The sequence below is a fragment of the Budorcas taxicolor genome, chromosome 12 (genome assembly GCF_023091745.1).
Source record: "Budorcas taxicolor isolate Tak-1 chromosome 12, Takin1.1, whole genome shotgun sequence".
Classification (NCBI taxonomy): Eukaryota; Metazoa; Chordata; class Mammalia; order Artiodactyla; family Bovidae; genus Budorcas; species Budorcas taxicolor.
In genome coordinates, this window is record NC_068921.1 from 14,302,885 (window position 1) to 14,318,642 (window position 15,758).

A 15,758-nucleotide genomic window follows, 5' to 3' on the forward strand; every position below is an offset into this window, starting at 1 on the left:
TCGGTGATGCCATCCAGCCATCTCCTCCTCAGTCGTCGCCTTCTCCTCCTGTCCCCAATCCCTCCCAGCATCAGAGTCTTTTCCAATGAGTCAACTCTTCGCATGAGGTGGCCAAAGTACTGGAGTTTCAGCTTTAGCATCATTCCTTCCAAAGAACACCCAGGGCTGATCTTCAGAATGGACTGGCTGGATCTCCTTGCAGTCCAAGGGACTCTCAAGAGTCTTCTCCAACACCACAGTTCAAAAGCATCAATTCTTTGGCGCTCAGCTTTCTTCACAGTCCAGCCCTCCCATCCATACATGACCACTGGAAAAACCATAGCCTTGACTAGACGGACCTTTGTTGGCAAAGTAATATCTCTGCTTTTCAACATGCTATCTAGGTTGGTCATAACTTTTCTTCCAAGGAGTAAGCGTCTTTTAATTTCATGCCAACATTTATTAATTACCTGTAACTATTTCCACATAGTGGGGTCATTCCTGGTGGCTCAGTGATAAAGAATCCACTGGCCAATGCAGGAGACATGGGTTTGATTGTGGGTTGGGAAGATCCTCTGGAGGAGGAAACGGCAACCTGCTCCAGTCTTCTTGCCTGGCAAATTCCATGGATAGAGGAGCCTGGCAGGCTACAGTCCATGGGGTTGCAAAGAGCCGGACGTGACTTAGTGACTAAGCAACAACTTTCACATAGATTATCTGTTTTATCCTTCAGAGCAGTCCTACAGTCTAGACATTATTTTTACCTATATTTTGAAAATAAGGACACTAAAATTTGGAGAAATTAGGAAATTTGCCAAAGATCATACATCCAAGCAAGAAGCATGAAATTTGAATTAGGATCCAAATTAACATTAGGTATTTAATATGTACTTAGGCATTGTAATAAACAACATTTTTGTACCATCTCATTTGAATTCAAGAGGCAAGTGCCTATAATTGGCCCTTGGGAGGAGATTTTTAAAAGGCCATGTTTCCAGCTTTTGGAAATTCATCATCCAGTACCTCCCTCTAAGTTAAGGAGCAAAATAAAGCAAGGCTGTCAAATCCTTCCCCCCACCCTTCCAGCCCCAGGGTTTTGAGAGCTTCCGGCTTAAAAGAATGAAGAGGCAACCATCCATGTGCACCCATGTCACATAAACATCATTTTTCATCCAGAATGGAAAAACTGCTATGTGGACCTGCCAGGTAGTTTTAGTTAAGTTTATAATTTCCTCCCACCTCTTTTAGAACAAATATTTTATGAGAAAACAAGGAGAGAAAAATTGTGTAGATAATTTTCAACTGGGTATGAAATTGCCTTTTTGTTTTCCAAGTGGGAGAGGAAATTTAATATCTCAAGTTGATTTCGACTGCGGAAGCAAAAAAATAACCTGGGGAAAGATAAAAGTTTTCCTGAAACTGAGACTTAAAAAAACATGATGGAATCAGTTCCGGATGGTTCATTTCCAACAAAAAACTAAAGAGGCATCATGGGAAAAATATTACATACTGCACATATTAGTAAGAATCAATAATACACAATTCAGGTAAAAAAGACTGTTTCTACCGCATGTTTTCAAGAGAAGCTAGAACATCAGAGTCATCCCAAAAGAATAAATTAAGTGAATCATTAAAATTAAAAAAATTATCATAATACCATACCTATTATATGGCAGAGTCTTAGAATCTGCTGAAACTAGGGATTATTCTCTTCTCTGGCTAGGCAATGAGATTAAAGTTTCAGGTTGCTGAAAATAGAAAGTAACCAGAGGATCAGTACTGTTTCTTAACTTCCTTTCAGAGAGAATGTAGAGAATATTTATGTATTATTCATTGTTTATAGCTTTAAGTTGAAGGTGGGATTTCTCTGAGCTGGTTTGACGTATGAAGCAGGGCACCGAAAGCCAGTGCTCTGTGATAACCTGGAGGTATAGGGTGGAGAGGGAGGTGGGAGGGGGCTTCAGCATGGAGAGGTCCTATGATGGAGTCATACTGATATATGGCAAAAACCATCAAAATACTGTAAAGTAATTATCCTCCAATTAAAATACATAAATAAATATTTTTTAAAAAGATTTCTGCCTCCATAATTACAAGAGAACAGATTTTGTTGTTTTAAGCCATCCAGTTTGCTCATTTGTTATGGAAACTAACGTAAGTTTTTCACAAGGAAATTTGCATGTTTTATGTCCATTTCTGGAAGGACTCATAAACTCTAGTGTAAATGGCTTAAAGACAACTGTTACCAGTTTTAAAGTTATCAAGAGAAGGATTTACATGGTGATGTAACAATTCCTGGTGATTTTCCCAATGGTTCCCCTTAACAGCCAGGCACTATCTCTGTCCCCCAAAGACTTTTGAAGTCTCTATGGGTGAAGTAGATGCAAAGTCAAATAATGAAAATGTAGAGGTACAGTGTGTGTTTGCTAAGTCTACCTACACTTAACCTCTCACCAATGAACTCATTCTATTTCCTTTTAAATCATAAGCTGCAAATACCCACATCACGCGGAATGTGCATGCTGAATGCTACAGGGTTAGAAAGCCACTTTCCAATGAGTCTGCCCACTTCTGCTCCTACCAGTGAAAATTGTACATCTGACAATGTCACTTGTGTCTGTTCTCAAACCTGTTTATGCCAGTTGAACTTGTCACTGTGCTTTCACAATTTAGTTATTAAGTAAACCAATGTAATAGTGTGGGAAAAAAGTTTGTTCTTTAAAAGCTACAATTATATTTTTCAAGACCCCATGTTTGAATGCATAACTATAAAAAGATTATAAAGAAGTAATTTGCACTCAGATAGCTTCACAAGTATCTCTTGCGTGCATGATAAGTCACTTCAGTTGTGTCCAACTCCTTGCGATCCCATGGACTGTAGCCTGCCAGACTCCTTTGTCCATGCGATTCTCCAGGCAGGAATACTAGAGTGGGTTGTCATTCCTTTCTCCAGGGGATCTTCCTGGCCCAAGGATTCATAGAACCTATGTCTCTCCTGCATTGGCAGGTAGGTTCTCTACCACTAGCGCCACCCAGGAAGCCTCATTTTCCTCTTAAAAGAATGAAATTTTGAGAAAGCTTAGCTGATGGTTGGGAAGTGTACTTTATGGTAGCAATATGATGCAGAACTCTAATCTGGAGGCCATGTACAAAGGAAAGGCTGTGGCAAAAGGCTGTGCCACTCAACAGACTGGCAAACAAGCATGTAGCTGTTTCAGGTTAAAAAAAGAAACTTTAAGGTATTATGGTATACTTTTTATACTTTTTCATGACTGGTTTAACTTTCCTTTGAAATAGATTTATTTAGATATAATTTATATACTACCCTGTTCATATTTATGAAGTATACAATTTAATCTTTAACTGACGTTTTCAATGTATTGCTTGGTTATAGATATAGACTGCATCTATGAATGAGCTTCTCCTGTACAAACAAAATGCTACAAGAAGTTGTTGATGTGCTTGGTGAGGGGATGGGGCTACAAGGAAGGTTTTATTTGAGCTTAAAAAAAAGTATATAGAGAGAACAATATTCTAAATAGAAGAAATAGTTTATGTAAAGTGATGATCCTATGGTGTTCCAAGGAACAGCCTTTAGTTTGAGTGGTTTGGTAATAGGGAAGTCATTTTTTTCAAATCTAATCATGCATCTGAATCATCTGTAGAGATTAAAACAAAACAAAAAGCAAAGCGAAACAGGCTGAGACTTGACTCCTTGAGTTTCTGATTCAGATGTGTATCTGGAGGTGGTAGAGGGGGGTGGTCTCTGCATTTCTGGTTTTTAAAGTTCTACATGTAGTTCTGATGTGCAGCCAGGATTGAGAATCACTGGAGTGGGGGAATGCGGATGAGATGAGTGTCAGATCAGGCCATAGTCCAGGACCAGATGGTGAAAGGAAATGGGTTTATAAATACAATATAATGACAAACTTTCTCTTCCCTGATGGCTTCTCTATTTTGAAATATTTCTTTTTTAGCTTGTTTACTGTTACATGACAGGAAATAAATGCCCACCATCGTCTATAAAAACACATAAATGTTTTAACCCAGCTTTGTAACTAAAGCTTGGGGCAGAGCGGATCCGCTGCAACGTTTACCACTCAGTGTTCTTAATAAATGTCCAGAAAAATAATGAAAATACAGTTTTCGGGAAAAAAAATCTGCCAGAACTGAAGAGTGGGTTAACTGGTGGGTGGATTGGGGACCCCATTCTCTAAACAGAATAGCAGCAGTCTCAGTTCCCAGTGCTCTTCTAAACTCCCAGATTGCTGAGATTCTTTCAGGGAAACATTCTTCAGAACTTATCATGTGAGCAACTGTCAGAAAAAAGGGACCCCTCCTTCCATCATAACCAGTGCCACAGGAAGCACCTTGGCTCCTACGCTTTGACGGTTGGAGATATTTTCCCTTTGGCCACAGCATCTGCCATCTAAAATAAATAAATGTTACGCTCTTTGAGGGGAGAAAGGGGATGCTCATTTACATTTTTATCACAACTCTTAAGGTCAGTGCCTTCTAATTTTCTATGCTTGGCCCATAATTTTATAAGGACATCGGTTTATCCACACACGTGAAGGAGCTATGAAGTCTAGTCAGAAAGTTAGGCGGGATCAGCGAAAAAGGCAAAGGAGGGTTCAGCCACCTAACTTGTTCAGAGGACAGGAAACAGGGAAAGATGAAAGAAAAAAAAAATCTGCCTCAGGAGGCGCAGTACGTGAACTTGGACGAGACACAGTGTCAAGTGCTAACGTAAGGAGGTTCTCGGGCCAGGGCTCTGAGGATGAGTCTGGGGGACCCGAGCGCGCCGAGCGCGGACGCAGGAGAGGGCGTCGTCGCGCGTCGTCGCCCGGCGAGGGAAGCGGCCGCCGCCGGCCCCTCAGCCGCTCCGCCGCGCGCCCGTCGGGAGGCCGGCCCGGCTCCCTCACGGCCCGCCCGCCCCTCACCCGCCCCGCCTCCTGCCCGGCCTCCCGCCCGCGGACCTGCCTATAGCTCCGCTCGGCCCGGCCGCTGCTCGGTTCCCGTTCCTCTTCCAGGAGCCGCGCGGCAGGTACGAGCTGGACCCGGAACTGCTGACGGTTCCCGGCGCTCGGGCGCATCTGCCCCCCGGGTCGCTCCCGCCCCCCGCTCCCCGCCCCCCGGCCCCCCGGCCCGGCCTCCGCAGCCGTCGGGCGGATGCGGAGCGGGTGCCCCGTCCGCAGTCAGGCGGGTGCAGCGGCTGAGGCGGGACGGGCGCCGCCCTCACAGCGGCGGGGACCCGGCTGAGGGCTGCGGGGCGCACGCTCGCGGCCTCTGGGTCTCGTTCACGCTCAGGACCGGGGCCGGTAGACGCCTCAGAGCTCGAGCTCGCAGCCGAGCGTGCAACCGAAAGTGACGGAGGACGGCCTCGAGTGTGCGCCGGACGGTCAGAAAGGCCCGCAGGGGCGGCAGGAGTCGGGGCGAGGGGTTAGGGGGGGCAGAGGCTGACGCCGGAGGGGTCACCAGAGACAGAGCGGCAGCCCGGAGGGGCGGGCAGGGGCTGAGGTAAGAAAGTGTAGTGGGGGAGTGTGGCGAGCGGGGGGTGGCGGGAGTGATGAGGGTGGGGGGGGGTGCTCACGTGATCCAAGTGGCCGTTGCTTGCCTGATCATTGGACTTAGGAAGGGACCGAGTGCCAAGAGCTAATGTAACGAGGTGTTGCCATACCTGTGAATCCTGGAGGCAAAACCTCTTGGTCATCTCTGCTCTTAACCTTCAAAACGGATTTTTTTTTTTAAATTGAAGTACAGTTAATTTACAATATTAATTTTGGGTTCAACATGGTGAGTCAACATTTTTATAAATTATACGCCATTTAAGGTTATTCTCAAATACTGGCTGTATTCTCTGTGGTGTACAGTATATCCGTGTAGCTTATTGATTTTATAAATAGTAGTTTGTATCTTAATCCCCTTACCCCTGTCTTGCCCCTCCCCACCTTCCCTCAACCTGCTGGTAACCGCTCATACCTGTGAGTCTGTTTCTGGGGGGGGGAAAAAATACAATTTTTCTGAGAAAAAAAAATTAAAAAAAATTTTAATTTTAAATACAACTCCATTTAATTTTATTGATCTTAAGGCCCAGGTATTAAGATCATGGCATCTGGCCCCATCACTTCATGGGAAATAGATGGGGAAACTGGAAACAACGTCAAACTTTTTTGGGGGGCTCCAAAATCACTGCAGATGGTGATTGCAGCCATGAAATTAAAAGACGCTTACTCCTTGGAAGGAAAGTTATGACCAACCTAGATAGCATGTTGAAAAGCAGAGACATTACTTTGCCAACAAAGGTCTGTCTAGTCAAGGCTATGGTTTTAGTGGTCATGTATGGATGTGAGAGGTGGACTGTGAAGAAAGCTGAGCGCCAAAGAATTGATGCTTTTGAACTGTGGTGTTGGAGAAGACTCTTGAGAGTCCCTTAGACTACAAGGAGATCCAACCAGTCCATCCTAAAGGAGATCAGTCCTGGGTGTTCATTGGAAGGACTGATGCTAAAGCTGAAACTCCAATACTTTGGCCACCTCATGCAAAGACTCATTGGAAAAGATCCTGATGCTGGGAGGGATTGGGGGCAGGAGGAAAAGGGGACGACAGAGGATGAGATGGCTGGATGGCATCACCAACTCAATGCACATGAGTTTGGGTGAACTCCTGGAGTTGGTGATGGACAGGGAGGCCTGGTGCCCTGCGATTCATGGGGTTGCAAAGAATCGGACAGGACTGAGCGACTGAACTGAAGGTCCAGGTATTTCGTAGGAAGGGATGTGACCTAACAAGCCTGTCATGTCAGGATTAATGATATATCAATGATACGTTGACACCCTGTAATTAAAAAACAGGACTTCCTCTAAGTCAATAAGTAATTGCCTGCTTAAAATTAATTATCTGAAAACAAAACAAAACCTGTTGTTCTACTGGAAAGATGTAAAGTACATTCACAAAATGAATTAAGAGCTGGTTTTGCTTTCATTGGCATGGTTCTCTTCTGATAAATAGTGGATTAGCTTTTCTGGGAGGAGTCCAGGCTCACTATTCTGGTTACATTTTTAAATCAATGTAATTCTTCTTTTTACCCATCCACAAGTTTCTGTGTAATTCTAACTATATTGATATAATTTTGCATTCTTACTTATGCTAATTTTTCTTTACAGGTGAATTTTGGGGGACACATAAACTTCTTTGAAGAACTTTGTACAGAATTGAAGGATGGCAGAAGCCGTGTTGATTGATCTCTTTGGTTTGAAACTGAACTCTCAGAAAAACTGTCATCAGACATTATTAAAGACATTGAATGCGGTCCGATACCACGATGGTGCCAAGGCCAAGTTCTTTTGCATAATGTGTTGTAGTAACATCAGCTGTGACCATGATAATTGTGAATTAGAAACAGGCAATGGATTATCAGCTCTCTTGAGAGAATTTGAGATTGTTAGCAATCCCAGCATGGCTGCCTCTTTGTATACAATTAAACAAAAAGTTGATGAAAAAAATTTGAGTTGCATTAAGGTAATTGTGCCTGTGCACCGGAAGACATTAATGAAGGCTTTCATTGATCAACTCTTTACTGATGTTTACAATTTTGAGTTTGAAGATCTACAGATGACTTTGAAGGGAGGTCTTTTGAAACAGTCTACTGAAGTAAACATAATCACATCTCAAGAACTAGAAGCAATCCAGAATGAAATAGAAACATATTTGAGAAGTTTGCCAGCACTGAAGGGAGAATTAACCATTATCACATCTCCTTTGATCTCAGGTATGTTAAACACTATCAGTAGTTTTACTTGAATATGAAAAGCCAGTCTTTCTTTACAGGTCGTTCACTGCTTTTCCTTGTTTCTTTTGTAGACTGGTGTGAGATTATGTGTTCCTTAGCATCAGTTACAACATGGGAGTGTCATGGACAGCCTTATAGAGTCACGAGTGTGAAGGGATAGTCCCTTCAAAGCTACTCTAAATAAATTCGCTTTATGCAAATTTAGCTTTAAGACAAATCCCCCAGCCTTGGTTTTAAATGAGATTTATGACCCTAAGCATTTCCTACTTAGAAATTCTGAAACCTTAACTCCGTAGTGCCTTCACAGAAGAGTGAAATTTAAAACAGTTGATCTCACTTATTAGTAAAAGGATATTTACTGTGAGCTATATGCTATTGGGATAACAAAAACTAATGGGGAAAAGATACCCTTTGAGAAGCACTAATCCCACGGAGAAGGTAAAACAAACTCAAAACATTGTGTCATAAGAACAGATGACGCTATAAAGAGCTGTAGAAATTAGAAGCTGGATAAACTAAGGCAGGGTGAGATTATTAGGGAAAGTCTTAAGGAGAGACTGGGTTTGTAAGGCTTTATAGTCTTTTGTACAGCCTGGTTTTAATCTTCATTGTTTAATCTTCATTGTTTATCCTCAACAGATACTTTCATACATGGATTTACTACAAGAACAGGTGGGATATCTTACATACCAACTCTTAGCTCATTCAATCTCTTCAGTAGTTCCAAACGGAGAGATCCCAAGGCAGTTGTTCAAGAAAATCTGCGTAGGTTGGGGAAGGCTGCAGGATTTAATGCGAATAAATTTTACCAAATAAAGGTACGATTTTGTTTCATATTTTGGAAGATTTAAAGTATATTCTTGACTCTGCTAATGACTATATGGACTTTAAATAAGCTATTTAATATTTGCATCTAATGTTTTATCTAAAACTTAGGATGATGTTTGTGATTATTTTTCTTAGAGATACATATCATATTCTAAAGATCAATTCTCTGATATAATACACACACACACACACACACATCTGGAACTCCTTACATCTAAAAGTACAGTTGTTTTTTAGTCACTAAGTTGTGTCCGATTCTTGTGAGCCCGTGGACTGTAGCCCACCAGGCTCCTCTATCTATGGGATTTCCCAGGCAAGAATACTGGAGTGGGTTGCCATTTCCTTCTCCAGGGGATCTTCCTGACCCAGGGATCAAACCTGAGTCTCCTGCATTGATAGGTGAGTGTTTTTTTTTTTTTTTTTTTGTTTTTTTACCACTGAACCATGAGGAAAGCCCCAGAGTATAGTACCACTGCCTTTTTGATTTAGAGGTAAGTTTCCTGAATGGTGGGAGAGAAAAGCCATTGTTTTCTATATCAACACTAGGAGGAACTAGGGTAAACCTGATCATTGTTTCTTACAGAATTCCAGATTTCTCTGACTCTAGGAAAAGTAAAAATATTATTGATTTGGAAATTTAATTTCTTTCAGTCAATTAGTACTTTGTGGAAGGTACTGCTATTAGGTTTAGACCCTAATGCTGAGAAAGATTGAGGGCAGGAGGAGAAGAGGGTGACAGAGGATGAGATGGTTGGATGGCCATCAACTCAATGGACATTAGTTTGGGCAAATTCCAGGGGATAATGAAGGACAGAAAAGACTGGTATGCTGCCGTCCACGAAATCAAAGAGAGTTGGACACAACTGAGCGACTGAACAACTACTGCAGTTAGAGATTTACCAATCTCTAGTGAGGGGTATTCATGATGGATGGACTATTTTGAATTTTTTTAAATTTATTTTTAATTGGGGGAGATCTCTTCAAGAAAATTAGAGATACCAAGGGAACATTTCATGCAAAGATGTGTTCGATAAATGACAGAAATGGTATGGACCTAACAGAAGCAGAAGATATTAAGAAGAGATGGCAAGAATACCGAGAAGAACTGTACAAAAAAGATCTTCATGACCCAGATAACCACGATGGTGTGATCACTCACCTAGAGCCAGACATCCTGGAATGTGAAGTCAAGTGGGCCTTAGAAAGCATCACTATGAACAAAGCTAGTGGGAGTGATGGCATTCCAGTTGAGCTATTTCCAGTCCTGAAAGATGATGCTGTGAAAGTGCTGCACTCAATATGCCAGCAAATTTGGAAGACTCAGCAGTGGCCACAGGACTGGAAAAGGTCAGTTTTCATTCCAATCCCAAAGAAAGGCAATGCCAAAGAATGCTCAAACTACCACACAATTGCAGTCTTCTCACACGCTAGTAAAGTAATGCTCAAAATTCTCCAAGCTAGGCTTCAGCAATACGTGAACCATGAACTTCCAGATGTGCAAGCTGGTTTTAGAAAAGGCAGAGGAACCAGAGATCAAATTGCTAACATCTGCTGGATCATCCAAAAAGCAAGAGAGTTCCAGAAAACATCTATTTCTGCTTTAATGACTATGCCAAAGCCTTTGACTATGTGGGTTACAATAAACTGTGGAAAATTCTTTAAGAGATGGGCATACCAGACCACCTGACCTGCCTGTTGAGAAACCTATATGCAGGTCAGGAAGCAACAGTTAGAACTGGACATGGAACAACAGACTGGTTCCAAATAGGAAAAGGAGTCCATCAAGGCTGTATATTGTCACCCTGCTTATTTAACTTATATGCAGAGTACATCATGAGAAACACTGGGCTGGAAGAAGCACAAGCTGGAATCAAGATTGCTGGAAGAAATATCAATAACCTCAGATATGCAGATGACACCACCCTTTTGGCAGAAAGTGAAGAGGAAATGAAGGGCCTCTTGATGAAAGTGAAAGAGGAGAGTGAAAAAGTTGGCTTAAAGCTCAACATTCAGAAAACGAAGATCATGGCATCTGGTCCCATCAGTTCGTGGGAAATAGATGGGGAAACGGTGGAAACAGTGTCAGACTTTATTTTTTTTTTGGCTCCAAAATCACTACAGATGGTTATTGCAGCCATGAAATTAAAAGATGCTTACTCCTTGAAAGGAAAGTTATGACCAATCTAGACAGAATATTCAAAAGCAGAGACATTACTTGCCAACAAAGGTCCATCTAGTCAAAGCTATGGTTTTTCCAGTGATCATGTATGGATGTAAAAGTTGGACTGTGAAGAAAGCTGAGCGCCAAAGAATTAATGCTTTTGAACTGTGGTGTTGGAGAAGATTCTTGAGAGTCCCTTGGACTGCAAGGAGATCCAACCAGTCCATCCTAAAGGAGATCAGTCCTGGGTGTTTTTGGAAGGACTGATGCTGAGGCTTAAACTCCAATACTTTGGCCACCTCATGTGAAGAATTGACTCATTGGAAAAGATCCTGATGCTGGGAGGGATTGGGGGCAGGAGGAGAAGGGGACGACAGAGGATGAGATGGATGGATGGCATCACCGACTCAATGCACATGAGTTTGGGTAAACTCTGGGAGTTGGTGATGGTCAGGGAGGCCTGGCGTGCTGCGATTCATGGGGTGGCAAAGAGTGGGACACGACTGAGCAACTGAACTGAATTGCTTTACAATGTTGTGTTGGTTTCTGCCGTACAACAATGTGAATCAGCCACAAGTATATATATATCTCTTCCCTTTTGAACGGCTATCTGTTTTACATATGGAAGTGTATATATGTCAATACTACTCTCAGCTGATCCTACCCTGACTTCCCTGCCCTCCTGCTGTGTCCACAAGTCTGTTCACTACATCTGCATGTCTATTCCTGCACTGAAAATAGGTTCATTAGTACTATTTTGATTTTTTTTTAATGTTGAAGTCTGTTTTCCTTTGAGAAAAATACGTAGAGATTACCATATCATAGAATTAAGTAAATTTGTTATTACATATATATGGACCTGATGTTATTAAGGAATGCTAGTAACCTTAAACTGGTTATATAATTTTGTACAAAATACACATTTTCAGAAAAGCTTATGGTATGAGAAATTCTATTTTAAAAACATTTTTCTTTCACATCTTTGGTATTAGACTGATCATGCCAATGACGTCTGGATTATGGGAAGGAAGGAGCCTGAATCTTATGATGGAATCACCACAAATCAAAGAGGAGTCACAATAGCAGCTCTTGGTGCTGACTGTATTCCGATAGTTTTTGCAGATCCTATCAAAAAAGCATGTGGGGTTGCTCACTCTGGTAAGTGTACTTAGTTAAGCACCTAGGATTTTTACCAATTTGGGGGGAAAGTTATAATTTTTCCCCAGATTTATAAAAGTTATAATTTCTTTCTGATGGACATTGTTTTTGTTCATTGTGTAAGTAATGGTCCGACTCTCTGTGACCTCATGGGCTGCAGCACTCTAGGCTTCCCTGTCCTTCACCATCTCCCAGAGCTTGCTCAGACTCATGGCCATTAAGTCATGCCATCCAACCATCTCATCCTCTGTCATCCCCTTCTCCTGCCCTCAGTCTTTCCCAGCATTAATAGTTAATTACTACCCATGGTGATAAGTAAAGATAGAAGAGGGCTAGTAGACTCATAGGTCAGGAGCAAATACAAGGAGTACTTATGTCAAATTATGTGACTCAGAATATAATCCTTAAAGAAAGCAGTTACCTAGGCTGATTCTTGGGAGATTTGTAGGATTTGGCTAGGTACCAATGTTTCTCAGCAGGAGTGTTATTAACATTTGGGGCAAGATAGTCTTACATTGCAGACTTAAGTTTGCTTGGCTTTCAAAATTCTTAATACCAGTTGTACTTGTTGTAATAACGAAAAAGAAAAGCCTCAATGCTTTTCAAAACATTCCCAGGGAGTTGTACTGAGTTGTATTGTCTCTGGTTTGAGAAGTCTACCCTTGAAGTCTAGGTAATAGGGAATAGGAAGGTTAGACATGTCACAGAAGGTGTTTTTGAAAATGCAGCAGCAAGTGTAAAGATAAAATACAAGATATGTTCGGAAAATTGCATTTAGTTTAACATGTTATAGTTGATTAGCTTTAACTATTCTCTGAAAATAAGAACAAATAATTTTTAGGTGCTATGTTTGTTAAGGTTTTGAAATTTTGTTTGTTCAAAGTTTTTTAAAAATACTATTTAGATTATCCAGTGGTAATGAGTCTATGTAAAATGAGTGATCTTTTATTATTGTCTGCTTGTAAATCTATGGCTACTTTGTTTGCATTTTAGACTATAGACAAATAAGAAAGTGGTTTTTTGTTTGTTTGTTTTGATCTAAATAAAGTAATGGAATTGAATGACTAGAAGTCAGGTTTACTATTTAACATTGTCAAAAGTTATTTAAAATATGTCTTAGTTTTTGGATATAAAATGTGAATATTATTTGTTACTTCCTGGGTTTTGAAACATTAAATTTAAAATTATGAAAGGTAAATGAAACAGTCTTGAAAAGGAACAAAGTTAGATGTCTCATACTTCTTGATTTCAAAACTTATTATAAAGCTACAGTAATCAAAACAGTGTGTATGGTACTGGCATAAAGACAATAGAGCAATGGAATAGAACAGACATTCCAGAAACAAACCCTTGCATGAGGGTCAGATGATTTTTGACAAGGTACATAGACCATACAATGGGGAAAGGACAGTTTCTTTGACAAATGGTACTGGGGAAACTGGATAGGCATATGCAAAAGAACAATGTTGGACCCTTATGTCATATATAAAAACTAACTCAAAGTGGATCAAAGATCTAAATGTAAGAGCTAAAACTCTAAAAATTATAGAAGAAAGTCTAAGTGTAAATCCTTGTGATCTTGGATGAGGCAATGGTTTCTTAGATATGATACCAAAGCACAAGCAACAGAAGTAAAAATAGATAAGTTGGATTTTATCAAAAACAAAAATTTCCGTGCATCAAAGAAACACAGTCAGCAAAGTAAAAAGTCAGCCCAACAGATTGAGAGTAAATATTTGCAGTTCATACATCTAATGAGGAGTTAATATTCAGAATACAAAAAGAATACCTACAGTTCAACAACAACAACAACAACTAAAAGATTTGATTGAAAAATGGGTGAAGGACTTTAGTAGATCTTTCTCCAAAGATGATATGCAAATGGTCAGTAAACACGTGAAAAGATGCCCAACATCACTAATTTGGAAAAAGCAAATCAAAACCACAGGATATCACCTCACATCCATTAGAATGGCTGATATTTTAAAAAAATGAAAATAAGTTTTGGTGAAGAGAAATGGAAACCACGAGGCACTATTGGTGGGAGTATAAAATGATGCAGCTGCCATGAAAACCAGTGTGATGGCTCCTCAAAAAGTTTTAAATAGAATTCATGTTATCCAACAGTTCTACTTCTGAACATATATCCAAAGAATTAAAAGCAGGATGTCAATAGGATATTTACACACCCATGCTCAAAATAGAAATTATTCACAATGACTAAGAGGTGAAATGACCCTTAGGAAAAATACATAAACTGACCCTGCTCATTTTTAACTTAGATATAAATTAAGATAACATTTTGTTGTTTTGACTTTGCTTATCTCTGTTTTGTCCTATTTACTAGGTTGGAGAGGTACCTTGTTAGGTGTTGCTATGGCTACAGTGAACGCTATGAGAGCAGAATATGGCTGCAGTTTGGAAGACATTATTGTTGTATTGGGGCCTTCAGTCGGACCGTGCTGTTTTACTCTTCCAAGGGAATCAGCAAAGGCATTTCATAATCTTGATCCCGGATGTGTACGGCTGTTTGACTCACCAAATCCGTATGTTGACATCCGTAAAGCCACTAGGTATGTTTGATTTCAGGCTTCCCTGGTGGTTTAGTGGTAAAGAACTCGCCTACCAATGCAGGAGATGTGGGTTTGATCCCTGGGTTGGGTAGACTCCCTGGAGAAGGAAATGGCAACCCGCTCCAGTTTTTTTGCCCGGGAAATCTCATGGATGGAGGAGCCTGGCAGGCTGTAGTCCATGGGATCACAAGAGAGTCAGACAGGACTTAGCGATTAAACAACAATAATGATTGATTTCGGTCCGGAACTGTAATGGTGAAATCTACCATTTCCTGTTGTGTCCTTGTTCTGTAACTGAATGACAATTTGCATTATTCCAAGCAGATCTTTCCCAGAGTTCTTTTACACTAATATCAATGCTTTTTCCATATTGCTTTGTCTGTTGGTAAAGTAAACTTTCTGTCTTTGGAAAAATCTTTATCCTAAGGATTCTTCTAGAACGGGGAGGAATTCTACCACAGAATATTCAGGACCAGAACCAGGATCTCAACCTCTGTACGTCTTGTCATCCTGACAAGTTTTTTTCCCATGTCCGAGATGGCCCCAACTTTGGTACACAGATCGGCTTCATCTCAGTTAGAGAATGAGGTATAGTAGCTTCTCTCTCCCCGCTCCTCCTCGCTTCTCCTCCCTGCTTCCACCTTTCCCTCCCCTTATTTTGAAAAATAACTGTATTTAACTTCACTCCTTTATTCCTGTAGGAAGAATTAATTTTCTACTTTTTAGTGAAACAATAATGGTAGAGCAGTTCATTTTCAGTGATGTACTCTAATATAAAAGGGCAGTATAAGCATATATGAGTATAAAAGTAAAACAATTTTTCATTAAATCCTTTTTGTATGCCATTTAACTCTCCTAAATGCTCAACATCTTCTGTTTTTATCACAACATCTTTATAATTTTAAAAATTCTTTTGAGTTTTAAGAAATCCTTGCTAAAAACCCTCAATTCTAGAGTAATAATACATACACAGAGCAGCCTAGTTTTACGACCAAACTTCCAACTGGTTATCTGTAGCAGGAGTTGGTCAATTTTTTTAAAGGTCTAGATAGTACAGATACTAGGTGTTGTGAGACACATCGTCTCTGTCTCAGCTATACAAGTCTGCTTTTGTAGAGCAGAAGCAGAAATGAATGAATATGTCTGTATTTCAGTAAAATTCTGTTGACAAAAAAAACAGGTGAGGGGCCAGATTTGTCCACAGGGCATAGTTTGCTGACACTTGAGCTACAATCATAGAGCAGGATTGAGTGTAATTTCATTAAAT

General features: G+C 40.6%; 1 protein-coding gene across 1 annotated transcript; it reads left to right on the plus strand.

Annotated features, from left to right (window-relative positions):
* Positions 1-7,200: 7,200 nt before the first annotated feature.
* LACC1 (laccase domain containing 1) lies at positions 7,201-15,078 on the plus strand. The gene is made up of 5 exons (XM_052650314.1): positions 7,201-7,750; positions 8,411-8,589; positions 11,753-11,918; positions 14,266-14,491; positions 14,919-15,078. Exons 1-5 carry the CDS (start codon positions 7,201-7,203, stop codon positions 15,076-15,078), a joined length of 1,281 nt encoding a protein of 426 aa, XP_052506274.1.
* Positions 15,079-15,758: the final 680 nt, after the last annotated feature.

Coding starts and splice junctions, on each gene's coding strand:
- LACC1 (XM_052650314.1), top strand. CDS start 7,201: ATGGCAGAAGCCGTGTTGATTGATCTCTTTGGTTTGAAACTGAACTCT. Junction 7,751..8,410: donor CACATCTCCTTTGATCTCAG/GTATGTTAAACA, acceptor TATCCTCAACAG/ATACTTTCATACATGGATTT. Junction 11,919..14,265: donor ATGTGGGGTTGCTCACTCTG/GTAAGTGTACTT, acceptor CCTATTTACTAG/GTTGGAGAGGTACCTTGTTA.